The following is a 15541-nucleotide window of genomic DNA, read 5'->3' as shown; positions in this document are numbered from 1 at the left end:
TCAATCTGGAGCTCAGGAATAATTATCAATAAAGGAAAGAAAAAGTTGTTAGTAGAAAAATGTCTTGGCTTTACTCTTTAAATATTTAACTCATCTTGTGTGCGTGTTGTGCTCTATGCCAGGGGAAAGGAAAACAAGTGAATGTACTATGCTTCCAGCAGAGTTTGTTGTGTTGGCTTGGAAATTTAGGGCAGTATATCCAATGGGCGTCAGCAGATTTGATCCTGGATATGGTTTAAGGCCAGTTCTGCCTTTCCTTCGCCATCCTGTCCCCATCCATATACCTTCTAATCTAAAAGCAGCGAGTTTGTGCAAGAAACTTAAACTGCTTTCCCCGGTAGTCACGCAAGTACGTCCAGGAAGAGAGAGGTTCAGATGAACGTAGTAAACGAGACGCTCGCCAGCCCCCGCAAGCCTTTCTGCGTCGGCACAGTGCACCGGCGGCGGGGCAGAGGCACCCCCGCCACAGCAGCCCGCGCCTCTTCCCCACAGCTCGAGCTCGGAGGCGCCCTCGGTGGCTCCGGGCTGGCCCGCGGGCTCCGCCGGGGAGAAGCTGCAAGCGGCCTCTCCCCGCAAGATGGCAGGGCTGCCCCACCGCGCCGGCCGCGCGTCCGCCGGCTCGGCAGCCGCCCGTCGAGAAAGCTCGCCGTGCCTCTGCCTCAAGGCGAACCGGCAGCGCACGGCCCCGCTTCTGCGAACCACAAGGGCGCCAAGCCGGCCTCCCTGACGGGACCCTCCGGGCTCTCCTGCCCCACCGGCCCTGAGAGGACACCCGCCCGCGGTGAGGGGCCGCCGCCGTGAGGGCAACGCGCGGGGAGAGGCCTCCAGGGGGGACGAGGTGAGGCGACGGCACGACGCCGTGAGGGCAGGGCGGGTCAGGCGGGTAGCGGGGCTCGCTCGGCCGCGGGCGCAGGGCGGCGGGACCGGGACCGGGACCGGGACCGGGACCGGGACCGGGACCCGGACCCGGACCCGGACCCGGATCCGGATCCGCACCGCACCGCACCGCACCGCGAGATGGCGCCCGCGCCGACAGGAGGCACCTCCGCACCAGCGAGCGGGTGGCGGGCGGTGCCTAGAAGGGCCGCGCGCGGCGCTTCCGGCGGGGAAAAGGGAGGGGCGGTGGGGCGCGCTTCCGGGGCGGGGGGCGGGTGCCGGCCTCCTGGCGCGGGCGGTCCCTGTCACCGCGGCCGCGCGGGGGAAGGGGAGGCGGGAGCGGGCCCTACCGTGCTCCGGCCTCAGCGGTTGTAAGGCTCCCCCAGCGCTCCGGGTGTCTCGGGGGACTGCGGCGGGCGGGCCGGGCCGCCTTAGCGGGGGTTGCGGGCAGGTGTCCCGGAGCGCGGCGGGGAGCGGGACCGTCGGGGCTCTGCCTCCGCGAGGGCTCCCCCGGAGAAGCGCCGCCGCGCACGGGCCGCGAGGTGGCCGCGGCAACGCTCGAACCGGTGCCGCGGCGTCTCGGTGCTGCGGGCGGGCGGGCGGGGGGGGAGGCTGCGGGGCCAGCGCAGAGCCGCGGCGGGGCGGGGGCCGTGCGGTCGCCGTGCGGTCGCGGCGGTAGAGCAGGTCCGGGGTACGAGACCCCTCCCGCGGGGGTCTGTCGTACCGTTAGCGGTAAGGAGGGCCGAGATTGGGAACTTTCTTTCTGCCGGCTGTCCGTCACCAGCGTTGTCCTGGTACGTAAGTTAAGGGAACCAGAGCTGGATTTCGAAGTGGAAGAACGTGTTAAAACTATACGGCATCTGCAGTAGCAAACTTACTCCAGTAAGTTCTTACAGTGCGTCCCCTTTCCAGGAAAAATGATTTCTGAAAGCAGCTCCTTCGTGAAGGGTGTGGTGCTAGGAGGAGCCTTCTGCGTGGTGGTTACACTCCTCGGACATATTAAGGTGGGCCATGGGACTAAAGCACGTCACCACGAGCATCATCACATCCAGGCTCCCAACAAAGAAGATGTCTTAAACCTTTCGGAAGGTGAACGCATGGAGCTGAGTAAAAGTATCCGCGTTTATTGTATCATCCTTGTGAAACCGAAAGATCTGGGGCACTGGGCTGCAGTGAAAGAGACGTGGAGCAAGCACTGCGACAAGGTGGAATTCTACAGCTCTGAAAACGTCAAAGTGTTCGAGTCTGTAGCCCTCAACACAAATGATATGTGGGTGATGATGAGAAAAGCTTACAAGATAACGTATGAACGTTACAAAGATGAATTCAACTGGTTCTTCCTTGCCTATCCAACAACATTTGCTATTATTGAAAATCTCAAGTATTTCTTACTGAAAAAAGACCCCTCGCAGCCTTTTTATATAGGCCATACTATGAAATCTGGTGACCTTGAGTACGTAGATGGTGAGGGAGGAATCGTCTTAAGCATTGAATCACTAAGACGACTCTCCCGTGTTCTTGAAGACTCCGACAAGTGTCCAGAGCAGGGAGGCATGCTTTGGAAACTCGATGAGGATAAACAGCTAGCAATCTGCCTGAAATATACTGGAGTGTTCGCTGAAAATGCGGAAGATTCAGAAGGAAAAGACGTCTTTAACACTAAATCAGTCGGTGCTCTCATTAAGGAAGCAATGTCTACGCACCCTCAGCAGGTGGTGGACGGCTGCTGCTCCGACATGGCCATCACGTTCAGCGGACTGGCCCCGAACCACATGCACGTGATGATGTACGGCGTCTACAGGCTGAGACCCTACGGCCACACGTACAATGATGCGCTTGTCTTCCTTCCGCCCACAGGCTCGGACAATGACTGATGTCTCTTCAGAGAAAACCTGGAACCGTGGAGTCAGCTCTTTTCATGACACGCATTTGTACTGACAGATTTGATTTTTGTATCGGGTGGTACTGGTGTACAATTTCTTTTGCACATTGAGGTTTGGTAAAGCTCTTAATTTTAGAAGTGGAAGGAGAACTTTTTTCTAAGTCTTTTATACAGAAATGCTTCTGGCTTTTGACAGTGCTGGAATGAAATGATAAAGTTGTTAATGTTTATGATAAAAGGAAATTAAGTTTATATGGGGGGTTTGTACGTGTAAATATTAATGAAAACAAGTGAACTTTAGTCTACTATTACAAATATATTTTTGCAAGACACTGATTCTTTCAATTCTTCCAGGCATTTCTAGAATGTCTTTATATCTTTCTAAGATGTACCAATAAAACTGACTACAGATGCAGTCTCAAAGATTAACTTTAATCTACTTCCTTCACACTAAATTACACAATAGCTTGAGCTATGCTGTTTACGCAGCACCTATTGCTTTATGTACAGCCTCCTAACCCGGTAAGGAATTAGCAGAAAGCAAGCTAAGAAGACAACTGTTAGGGAGTTGCAGCAGAGTAGTATTAAGTGACCTTTGGACTGCTGTTTCTAAGCAGACAAAAGAGAGAGAGAACTGTATTTGAATAAGCATTAACATGGTCAGGTAGCCCGTTAGCAACAAGAGTAATTGCTCATTTAAAATTTCACTTCATAAATAAGCGTATTCGAATAAAGGTTCAGTATTATTTTCACTCCTGTTAGTGGTGCTAGTAGTATTTACAAGGAAGAAGTTGGTTAACGGTCAATACAAATGTAGTGTCGATATATTTACAGATATTTTTCACACGAAAGATGCAGAAAGAGCAACACATGCTTGCACTCCCAACCTTTCTTTGTATATTATGCAAAACAGGTTACATACACAACAAAGCAATATGCAGAACTCCCCAAGACTGGTTTTGGGGAGTGGGGTTGTGTGGTGGGTTTTGGTTGTGGCGTTGGGTTTTTTGGTGGGGTTTCCCACCCCCCCCAATTGAGCACACTTGAAAAGTTTTATACAAGTTACCAGGTCACAGTCCCTTCCAGTCACAGCAAGTAGGAATAAACAGCACTTCAATATTTACTCCATTTAGAATTCACTGACCTGACCTGCATGTTTCAAGACTTAAGGACCTATCTGCTGCATCTAGGACTACCACAGGCTTTGTTGGTACTACAAGATCCATAAGAGACCTGAGAAGATAGTACGTTATCTCACTTTTCTTTAACAGACCATTTGTAGTATCTCATCCTATCCTGAGCTGCAAGGGGGCAGGTGGGGAAGTGAAACAGCTGCTTCAGAGCTGATGAGAATATCCACATCCTTTTTGTTTTAAGCATCAGGTCCTTCATTTTTGACAAGAATGGTAAGACAACTGCTCAGACCCCCCCAGCAAGCTACCACAGCTCAGCTGTTGCAGAAGGTGCACCTTGTCTCACCTTTTGCACGTTCTCCTCCTCCATGTCAGTCAGAGCTCAGCTGACATAGCAAGACAAACATGTACGTGATTGCTGCCAAAACCTAGATAAAACTTAACTTAGTATTTTTGACAACGTTTTGCTAAATTGGTATACAAATTAATTTAAGCATGATTTAACTTGTATCTTCTTACAGAATAATTTTGAAAAGGTTAGATCCACAGTTGGGAATTCTCTGACAAAGCCAGACAACGTAAAATTTTTATTTCAGTGGTGTTTCCAATATTAAAGATAGTTCTGACCCCACTGCAACAACAGCAGTCATAGGGCAAGTCAAGGAAAAAGAATGGGAGTTAACAATTCAAACCAGAATAAATCTCATTTATCACAGCTTTGAGGGGTACTGTAACACAACAGGAGGAGACAAGATGGAAGGGGGGAAAAGCAAGCCACAGAACTCAAGACTTAGCACAAAAAAGAACCACTGAAGCACAAACTGATTCCCCATAGCACTAACAAGAAATCAGTACATTTATAGTGGAGTCTTTAAGATGCATAAAAATGTCCATTAGCATTCTGAAGGGAAGGTCTGAGGTTCAACCAAACTTTTTTCTGCAGCACTGCTGTAATAATCACCTTAATTTTTGTCTTCCTACATTAATAGTTTCAGATTTATCCTGTCATTTTCAAAAGTATGAACTTGTGCTACTTTTAAATTTCTCCTGTGAAATTATTTACATATTAGGTAACACATTCCATCTCCCATGTCTTAGTTTGACTTTAGAACTGGATGGAGAACACCTCTGTCTGTCTTCTGTGAACGTCCCAGCGTGGGGAAACCAAACATGCAGAACAGCACCAAGACAAGGCACTGGCATACAAAATTACGTTCTGCCATTATAAAGTACAAGTGTTAGAACAGAGACTTGAAATATTAATAAATGCTTCCAGAGACAGAGTTATGAGTGGTAGACCTTAAAGTTTCCTTAGTTTATTAAATGATTCCATGGCACAGGCTGTTTTCCATAGGCATCGCTTTGGGTATGCAGTCGCTGAACAGAGTTGGATTATCCGGACAAATACACAGCACTCTTTAACCCGTTCTGTAGATGTACATACTCGTGGCAGTGTGCACAAGCTGAGATCTCTTTTGAAGTTCCCCCTGAAGAAGCTGCTCCTGGCTACACTGACAACCATGTTTTGCTATCACGCCTTTGTTAAACAGTGATTTGTTTCCGCTCCTGAAATAAGGCGGCAAACAGGGAGCAGAGCATCAGGCACCAAGTTGGCACACACTCCATTTGGAGTATGCCCACCATTACGATATCAAACAGCGTTGACAGGTAGAAATTTGAACATGTACGTGTATGTTCTTCAGATATGAACTAGCATAAAGGAATTGCTAGTCCACATACCAGTTTAAGTTCATAAATCCTATACAGATAAATGCATATTAAAAAGAGAAAATCCCTACGTAAAATACTAAAGTTAATGCTGTTAATAAATTAAGTTAAAAAATAAAAGTCAAAAAAACTGATTTCTTCACATTCAAGAAACAAGTAGACTAACAAGGTGTTAATCAGAAGAAAAAAATCTGAAATGTTTCAGAAGTTTTATAAACTGTATTAATTATATTTCACATACGCTTTATATTACTTTTTTAGAAGAGCATAAAAATGTAAACATTTCTTGGCTTTTTCCTCCTTTTTGTTTGAAATAGTCTACTCACAGTCCATGCAGGATCTTTCCATTAGATATCTTCAGTCACTGAAGACTTGGGTTTAAGACAAAAGAACTGTAATAAAAAGAAATCTAGAAAACTATTGTAGCCTAACAGTACTTTTCGCATTCACTTGATTTATTTAGCATAGCCACAGAACAAAATAATTTGTACATTCAGTCACATTAAAAACAAGGAATTACAAAGCAGTCCACATTTAATCTAAGTGCATTCCTTTGGAGTAACAGTTCCTTTTGTTTCACTTGTATGTCTTCATATGCCAAAGGCCATCATTTAAATAGTGGATATTTTCGATACCAATCCCTTTGTTGACCTTCTCACTGTAGAAGGAAGAAAAAGGTACAGAAGTATTAGCTAGGTTAAATATTAGAGCACTACAAAATACTATATTTAAAGTAGAAAACGCAACATTTGTCAACTGGAAGGGGAGAAGCTATCATCCACAAAGTCATAATCTTCAACAGCAGGTGGACAAGAAACAGTATTTGTTATTACATATATCCGCATTGCTGAATGATAAGAGGACAATATTTGCCTTCCACGTTTTGTCAACAACCTTCCACAATATTTTTAACTACTTCTTTGTGGGAGACAGTTCTTCAGACAACACTTCTGCTACTTTTCTTAATTTTAGCATTTCTCTATCAAAGTAGCTCAGCAGTTGGGACTCTCCCCCTCCTAGCACAGGAGGTGGTATAACATGGCTGGAATGTGGAATTTGACAAGTTCTGGTTCCAAGTGTGCCACTGACACAATTAAATGCAGGTGAGCTGCTTCGCTGCAAGTTGCGGGACATCTACCCACTTAATAAAGAATTGTAAGTGCTAAATTTACATGCCAAGGACTTGCAGCACGTTACAGACATACTATCCTTCTATATCTTTTGCGTCATGTCATCTTTTAAAAATGACTGTTTTGTGTGTCTGCATTGGATTTGCGTTCACCTTTTTTCCAGTACATTATTCCATGGGAAAATCTAGTTTTGTCATAATAAACAAGACAAATCTCATCATTCTAGGACTGAGAACAAGTTTCATTCCCCTGGAGAGTATACTTTACTGTATTTACACTAAGCGTTCCATTACTTATACAACTCGTCCAAAAGTAATCAGGAAGGAAAATACTGCTATGTTAATTGCATTAACACATCGTGTATCATAATCACACCAAGTGACTGAAATCGTACTGTTTCACAATTTTCTGGTTTAAACTATCACACAAAAAAGCATGCTAACGGGGCTGCACAGATCAGTCTCATTTCGTTTTCCTCTCCGGTTCATGTTGCTTCTCACAGTAACAGGATATTCAGCTGCAAGGCTGCTGAATTTGGAGTTAGGATTAGGAATACAGAAAATCTTGGTTTGCAGTGATCACAGATGATCACTGCAGATGTAGGACTGGGACAAAAGTAGCTATTCTTTCCACCTACTCTTGGAGTCTTTTGAAGGCACAACAAAGAATCCTGAGGAATGTAATTCCTCAACAGCTACAGCAGGTCCAAATCCAGGTTGCTGCAGTTCCACTCTATCCCCATCCTCTGTAAGACATTCCCACCTCTCTCCCTTGCGCTACCATTACGACTTAGGACCACAGAGTGACCCAGTACAGAAGATGATCCTGCTGAGAATTATCCCCACAAGAAAGAGTGACTTATTTTCATCAAAATCAGCTTCCTCACCCACACAAGCGCTAGACGGGGCTGGAACAACGCAGCCCAAACCTGCTGGGTGCATCTTACATCCTGCTGCAGGATGTTACAGAACTGAAAATGACAAAGTGGTTTAGCTACTTATAATTTAGCACTATCTGAATGCTAAGAATAACTAACATCCATTTCCATTTTCTGTCTCTTTTCCTTCTCAAATAGTTTTCAGTTGATGTTTATCCCCTGAACAGACCTCTACGTTTCACAAGAAGCTCAGCTAAGCTAGTAAGCACATCAAGCAGGAATGCTGCCTGTGGGTACAAGGTAAAGAAAAAGAGAAAAGGCCACAGAGGAAAGCCTAGCTGGTCAACCAAGTACCAGCAGGACTTGAGTCTCTGCTGTCCCTGCAGACAAAGATCACTTCAACGTTTTCAACCCCCTCAAATCCAAATTACATCTCTTGCCCAGCCCAGGTAGTAAGTACTCTATACAAATATTTCTTTGTTCAGCAAGATCTTTGAGAAAGTATGAATAGAGAGCAAGAAGTACGAACATTCAGTGGTAGTACTAATGTTGTGCGTCTTAAAATCCATATTCACATGAAAAGAACTATTTTAATTCTCTTTGGTAACCAAGTAAGTAGGGAAGATATTTCCTGCCTCCTCTTCTTTCCCTGAATATTAATCAACAAAATGAAATCTTAAAAAATTCTGTACTTGAACGACATATGCTGCAACGGTGATGCAGTAACCTTGACAGTGGTGCTTATATTCCCAACTAACATAGGAATAATGACGTGGGACAGGTTATATTTCAATTTTTAAAACACTTACATGTCCTCAGCTGACATCTTCATTACTCCCACACATAATGCATGTTGTTTTCCCTCTGCCATTATTGCCTACAAATTACCGCTAAGGAAAACAGATTTTTTTTAAAACTATTTCAGAAAAGTAAAAGCAACTGAGGAAACGACTTCCCAAAAAGTTTCAAAATCCCGCGTTGAACTTTTACCCTTTTAGTAATTCTAGAGCTCTAGCTCTTAAATATAAGCAAAACAATGCACTGCATTTAACAATTGAATCACAGTGTGTAGAACAAAGCATGTATTTATGAACTTCGAACAGCAATTGCAGAAAAAGATTACCAGCACTACACTCCATTTCTTCCTTTGTGCCTAACACTGAGAGATGATAGTCTCGCCCTTTCTGGAACAAAACTGCACTTGTTTGTGGGGCCATTTTAAATTCCAAGGTACAGAAGAATTGAGACACAAATCTGAAAAACCAGGAGTACTGAAATCAGACGTGTCCTTTGCAAAGCTTAGCAACACGTGATGGCAACTGCTGATCTTTTCCTATAGCATCTAACAACAAAAGCAGCACGACTTGGTATTATTAATGCTGTATTTGCTCAGGGTTCCTTTCTCAGTAATATAATGAGCAGGAGTGAATTAGCATATTTTCTTCATTTTACATATGCTAATTTCATCAGACACATAGAGCGAGTCCTGACTACAGCAAAGATGATCCATCTTTCCAAATTCCCTAGGAACAGGAGCAAATTCTTCTATAACTGAAGGAGATACAAGATTGATTAAGGAGGCAGGGGACAAATTACACTGTACCTCATCTATTTTTACAGTTCTGCATAAAATCACAAAGGACCTCCACTTATCAATTAGATTAATGGAACAGCATGCCACCCAATGGCACAGCAGGAATAGTTATTTGGTTTGGAACATCACAGTAAGTAAAAAAAAAAAAAATTAAGAACAATTTTAACCTTGCCAAATAACATCTGAACCTCTGCAGCTCTTTTCAGATTACTAGTTATTCCATTAAATACCATTAAAATCCAAAGTAACTCAGATTATGATCAGCTGAGAACACAAGAACAGAAGTTTAACTCATCTCACAACAAGCAGTAATTCATAATTAAAGAAGGATACAACAACAGTATCAACGGCAGCAGGGTAAAGTTTTGCTCCAGGAGACGTCAGGCCAGGGCACATTATATTAGCTCCACTTAGTACAAATTTAATGGCGCCTTTATCAACCTGCTGATGTGGTAGAATAAATGGGTCTAGGAGGGGAAAAATACAGCATTACAATTAATACAGTAAGATGACAACATGAATAACTCATTATCAAGTCAGTTTAGACAGAGCAATTAGATATATAGTGCACTGCGAGGGTAGGAAGTTTGAGAAACAATTACCGGAGCTCCTGCTGGGCTGTACTGTCCCGAAAGGACACAAGTACTGTTCTCCCAGACCACATCTTTTATCTGAGAACCAAGGGATAATCCAACACTAGGCCTATGCCTCCTGCATACTCATATACCCATATACTGAGTAACGATTTTAACAAGTTTCCCCAATGAACACAATCACGCAAGTGCCCACATACTAAGAGGTCTTAAAACCAAGGGGTCTAAAATCCCTCAAATTACATGTATAACCTCTTACATGAAAAAGAAACAGTTTAATGTTAACAGGACAAAAAAGGCAAAGATGGACAAAATTCATGAAGGCTGTCAACCCTCCAAGCCATCTTTCAAGTGCATGCACCTTCTTGAAGTATTTCAAACACTGAGATTTGACTGAATAACATTTTTAGGGACACCTACGCTCACCCAAGTCAGAGTAACACAATCAAGCAGAACAACGAGAACAGCAAGAAAAATAATGCAAGAGAGTAAATCGTAAAAAGCATGCAGCATAAATTCTGACAGGAGACAAGCGTACACTACATCATTAAACTGATGATTAAAGAATATTTTTCTAGTAAGAACCTACAAGTATTTTGAAGGAAGCAAAAAGGGTTTAAAGGAAGACTTGAAAGAACAAAGATAGGGACTAACAACAGGAAATTTAGATCTCTGTCCTAGGGAAACCTCTCTCAAGATTTTTTGCAGAGCTTTACACAATTTAGTTCTTAGAAATCAAAGTTTAGATTGCTTAACATATAGCATTACAATAATTATGGGAAAAGCAACCCATGTAGGCACCTGAAATAGCAAAGCAATATAGTTGAGAAGGTATACTATATCTTTAAGATCTATTCTGGAATATATATATGCGTGTAAGTAACAAGTTCTTTTTAATTCGGTTCTATAGAAGTCCCATGGAATCATGCGCTCACCCCTCTCTCCCCACCACTACCATCCTCGGGAAACTTACACTTGTGAAGCAACCTTAGCGTCGGGTAAAAAATCCCTTCTCTTTGTCTGAAGAACAGCAACTCCCCATTCACAGTGAGGATTTCTATATGTTCATGACTGCAAGATTAAAAAAAAAAAATATTCCAACAGCTACTTAACCCTTTTATAATTTAAATGAAATATTTCACTTCACAGAGTCTGATCTATCTTGGCATCTGAGAATTAAGACAGTCAATTAGCAAGAAAATTTAAAACTATTATCTTTTTTTTTTATGGCTTGTTCTTCAACACTGGCCTCCTGCACACTTCCTTCCCCTTTTAAAAAAAAGAAAGAAAAGAAGAAAATATCTACGGACAAACATCCAGCTGTTCACAAACTGCATTTCTTTGGGTTTTTTTAAACGCAATACAAAGACTGGACAAGGAGAAGGAATCAGCAGAAATATACTACCCTCTATTTAAAAAAAAAAGAAAATAATCCAAATAATATATGGAAGCCCAAAAATAGTAAAAAAATGCTACTGGAAGCTATCCAAACAAGTTTGAGCTTCCATATCCATAAAGCTGAACGCTTCCCTTCAACAACAGGCTGATCCCTGGAAAGTCCCTCAATATGTTGCACATTCACTACTAGGCAGCATTTTTTTTTCCCCCTCAAACATCCTACTAACACGCCTTCATGAGCATGCAAACCTTCTGGTTTGGCCATAAGACAGACTATTATTTATTAAGAAAGTATAGATGCTTTTCAAAAACACTATGTTCATCTACTATACAAAATAAACATATAAAGGAAGCAATCCTATCACCTTGGAAGCAAAGGTTAAGTGAAAAGGAACTTACCATCTTACTATTTTGACTGGGTCTTTCTTTGGCATAATTTGGTTTAGCCATGGTTCAATAACAGGAAACTGGTCTATCAGCTGATTCTTAATACCTTTAATGACTGAAGTCTTCAGCTGGATGCAGTTTGAGACATTCTCCTTTTCATCAAATCTGTCAAGTGAGTGAAAGTATTTCAGAAATGCACAATTTGCTGCCCCAAGGATGCCATATCTCAGCAGCGTTCTTCAGAAACGTGTATACAGTCTCTGTAACACCTTAGCAGGACCGCATCTGTCCAGCTCTCAAATCTAGGATTTCACGAGGCTTAAATTTGTCCCCTGGGAACACTGGGCTGGGGGAATGCAGGAAGGTTCCCACTAGTAGGCTGTCTTTGTCCCTAAACTTTGCGTACAGCCATGAAACGTGTTTTCAGTCTCACAAACACACCTTGGCACACAGCGTTATTTCATCTAACTCGCAGAGTAGACGTTGCTGGTAAAATTAACACCTATGGCCCTGTTCAGATGTATTTATAAGAGTCCTTCACCTTTACCACAGACGTACGAACTGTGCTTTGTACTACCCCAAAGTTCAGACAACTTAATGACTCAGCTTACTTTTCAGGTTTTTTTCTTTTAACAAGCAAGTGCCCCAACAGCCCAGGCCAGCGCGCCCGAAGGCAAAGCTGACGGCTGCGGGGCGGCGCTGCCCCGCGGGCTGAGGGCGCGCCCTGCGCCCCGGGGAGGCCGAGGCGGCCGCGGGGGCTGGCAGGGAGCGGGGCCGGCCGCTCCCGCGCTGCCCCGGCCCCAGCCCCCGAGCAGGGCCTGGCCATGCCGGTCCCGCGGACGCAGCGCTGAGCCCGGCCCCCCAGAGCCGAGCTGAGCTGAGCCGAGCCGAGCTGAGCTGAGCCGAGCCCAGCCCCGGCCTCCCCCCCCCCCCGGAGCCCCGGCCTGGCGGGGGCGACGGGTCCGGCCCCACTCACTTCTTGAACATCCTGGGGGCGGTGGGCGCCGGGCGGGCGAGGCGGACGGGTGCCTAGGACCCGGCGTGGGGCGGGCGGGTGCCTGGGGCCGGGCGTGGGGCCGGCGGGTGCCTGGGGCCGGGCGTGGGGCCGGCAGGCGGCGGCGCGGGCACCCACAGCCTCCGCGCTCCCTCACACGAGGCTGCCGGCCCACCCCTCCGCGCCAGCCGGAAGCGCCGCCCGCTTTACGGCCTGTCGCGCCGCTCCATAACAACGGAACGCGCGCAGCGTCACCGGGGCGGGCGGGGACTACAATTCCCAGAGGGCGGCGCCGTGCCCCGGCGCGTGCGCACGGGCGGCGCGCAGCGGGACGGGCCGGCCCGGCCCCGGTGATCCGCCGCGCTGCTCCGGTGAGAGCCGCCGCTCCCCGGGACGGCTCCTCAGCGGCTTGCCGTGCCGCATTTCTGTCCTCGTTATGGCTCCCCTCTGACCCGCTCCGGTTTGGTCCGGTATTGCCGTTCTCGTGCCCCCGACCCCGAGCGGCGTGGCTGCCTTCTCGACTACAAAACCGCCAGGAAGGACGGACTCCCAACTTTCAGACTGGTCGTTTCTTAAAAATCAGCACGCCAGCGTAAAGCATTCGAACTGAGGAAAGACGCTTTGCCCGCAGCCCGCCGAGGCACCCGTAAAAACCCGCGCCCCTCAGGACGTGCGTACAGACGAGGCGCGGGGTGAGAAGTTGCCCCGTTCCGAGATCTTTGGGACGCCCTCCTGCCGAACCGCCTCCCGTTGCACCGGAGCGGCTTTATTAGGCTTTCACAAGAACTAGGTGCTCGTTACTTGCAGCCACGGCGCCGTTTTCCCAGGCAACGTATCGCTTTCCATTAAAATAAATCCTCCAAAAGCGCTTATAACTACTAACGTCGCTTAAGCGCAAAATCTGTTCAACGGGAAAAAACGCAGCCACCTTCAAGTCAGGAAAGCAGAAGCTATCCTCCCCCCAGCCCCCAGTTTCAGAACAGGACACAGGATCCTGCCTACAGGATTCTGAAAAAAGGTGCGTTTCTTGTCAGACAGCAGATGCGGGAGCCGGGCAGGGCGTCGGTCAGAGGCGACGGTGCCACGTCCTTCGAGGTGGAGAAGGAGCAGAAGAAACCTGGCTTCCAGCGAAGACCTCAACTGCCAGACAGAGAGATGGGTTCTGGTGGAGACCATTACGCTACGTAGCGTTAATTAGAATCAAATCAGGTTTTGCTTGGTGATGGCTGCAGTCATTGTGAGTATTAATAGAAAAACGTAGATAAAGGGAATTTACCATCCTGCTTTTTAACTCTTTGAGGAGCAGACACGCATCTTTTTGTTCGTTGCTACAGAAGCACGCATACAGGCGACCGCCCTGACTCTTTTTAGAGTAATGGAAGCGTTACCACTGGCGTAAAGGGGAGAAGGGAGAGGACATAAACGACCAGGTCATCGTCTGTGCTAACTACCAAGTTCTTTCTTCCATACAAAACAAATGAATCGGCTTTGATACTATAATAACTAATTAAAACCTAATCCTAAAGAGTTTCATCAGTCACGCAAAGTAAAATCAAGCCTTTATACATGGTATCATTTATTCAAATAGTGAAATACAGAGTCAGGAACACACCGGTAACTTTTAAAAAGGACAGGAACGAACTATGGCATCATACAGATATTCAGGCATTTAACTCATCAACGCCACCTCCACCTACTTTGTAGCATCACTAAAAATACTAAGCTATAATCAAGAATTCAACCTTAACTGAAACACAGCGACATTGCTCGTGCCCAGATTAGAAAGTGAGAACCCGAGTTTATCACACCGACAAACTGTTCCATACATTTTTTTGTGCTCCTCAGAATAACTTTTATTAAATAATACTTTGCCAAGTAAACAATCCTTGCAGGTGTGCTCACATTTTTAAAAACCATAGTTTAAAAATTCATCATATTCCCACCTCGAATGTTAGAAACACAAGGTGAACTTTTACTCTCAATGACCCCCGATAAATACGGCACATCTCACTGAAACCATCCGAACCACTGGCTTCATGCTAGCCTAAAACAGCAAGATTCATTCCTAATTTTCAAAAATGGCTTTTTATCAACAGGAAGCTCTTACCTCCGTTAGTCTGCTACCTTAAAGCACCTGGGCCACTGGCCCCCTTCAGGGCTGAGCTAACCTTGAGTCTGGTTTCAACGTCTCCATCGCCTCTTCCAAATGCTTTTTGCTGGTGTAGCTGTAAAGACTTCAAGGCCAGCTAACTGCTTGCCCAACCTCAATTTGCTCGTACAAAGGATTTCTGAATAAGGCTCCGAGCACCTAGACTGGAATTCTGTAATACAGCTCTCATTGTTATTGTTCAGCCTCACCGCCAGAAGGCTGGAGACCTTTGCTCTGGTTGCAGTGTCACTTTAAAGCAACAGAATTTTAAAAGCATGGTACCTGGATAAGACTGACAAAGCAAGAAGCGCATCCGGCAAATGGCTTTACAACCCCTCCACCTCCAAGAGAAACCACCCTTCAGGATCATATGCTAAATAGAAAGGATTTAGAATCTCTCAGTGAGATTTTCAGTGGGAAAAGGGCAAAATCCATTGCACCTGTCTTCCTCCTGGGTCCCCAGCACTTTGCCTTCACCCGCTCCCCCACGTATCCCGGACCATGACTGGTCAGGAGCTGCGTATTCTGACTGATGGGACACAAGTCACTGACTCTTCCCCACCTGAATGACCGCACGGACAGGATAACCCTCCTGCTTCTCCAGGAAAAGGGGCACTTACTCATTCTATAAATCCAATCGTTTTCACAAATCAAGAATCTGTAGAAATTTAACATCTCTTACATCTCTACACCTCTTACCTAATTTGGCTTAAGTGAACGTGACAGTTACTGGGAGCAGAGGAAAAACCTGACAGCGTAGTCGTGTAAGTTTTATTCACTTAGCAAACCTGTTTATTTCT

General features: G+C 45.6%; 2 protein-coding genes across 5 annotated transcripts; one reads left to right on the top strand and one right to left on the bottom strand.

Moving 5' to 3' along the window:
* Nucleotides 1-652: 652 nt before the first annotated feature.
* C1GALT1C1 (C1GALT1 specific chaperone 1) lies at nucleotides 653-3173 on the top strand. 4 transcript variants are annotated; one of them, XM_076347310.1, is made up of 2 exons: nucleotides 653-838; nucleotides 1789-3173. In XM_076347310.1, the coding sequence occupies exon 2, from the start codon at nucleotides 1794-1796 to the stop codon at nucleotides 2748-2750; it is 957 nt and encodes a 318-aa protein (XP_076203425.1). In that variant the 5' UTR covers nucleotides 653-838; nucleotides 1789-1793; the 3' UTR covers nucleotides 2751-3173. The 4 variants fall into 4 exon arrangements, with proteins under 4 accessions (XP_076203425.1, XP_076203427.1, XP_076203424.1 ...); XM_076347312.1 differs by lacking the exon at nucleotides 653-838 and adding an exon at nucleotides 1195-1244; XM_076347309.1 differs by lacking the exon at nucleotides 653-838 and adding an exon at nucleotides 1195-1247.
* Nucleotides 3174-5175: 2002 nt separating this feature from the next.
* MCTS1 (MCTS1 re-initiation and release factor) lies at nucleotides 5176-12664 on the bottom strand. Its single transcript, XM_076347313.1, has 6 exons — nucleotides 12575-12664; nucleotides 11611-11763; nucleotides 10787-10884; nucleotides 9554-9687; nucleotides 8436-8503; nucleotides 5176-6277 (listed from the first exon to the last, which is right to left on the bottom strand). Exons 1-6 carry the CDS (start codon nucleotides 12583-12585, stop codon nucleotides 6196-6198), a joined length of 546 nt encoding a protein of 181 aa, XP_076203428.1. The 5' UTR covers nucleotides 12586-12664; the 3' UTR covers nucleotides 5176-6195.
* Between the last annotated feature and the right edge of the window lie 2877 nt (nucleotides 12665-15541).

This window comes from Aptenodytes patagonicus, chromosome 9, assembly GCF_965638725.1.
Source record: "Aptenodytes patagonicus chromosome 9, bAptPat1.pri.cur, whole genome shotgun sequence".
Lineage (NCBI taxonomy): Eukaryota > Metazoa > Chordata > Aves > Sphenisciformes > Spheniscidae > Aptenodytes > Aptenodytes patagonicus.
The sequence above is the reverse complement of the archived record's forward strand: the minus strand, read 5'-3'. Positions and strand labels throughout refer to the sequence as shown.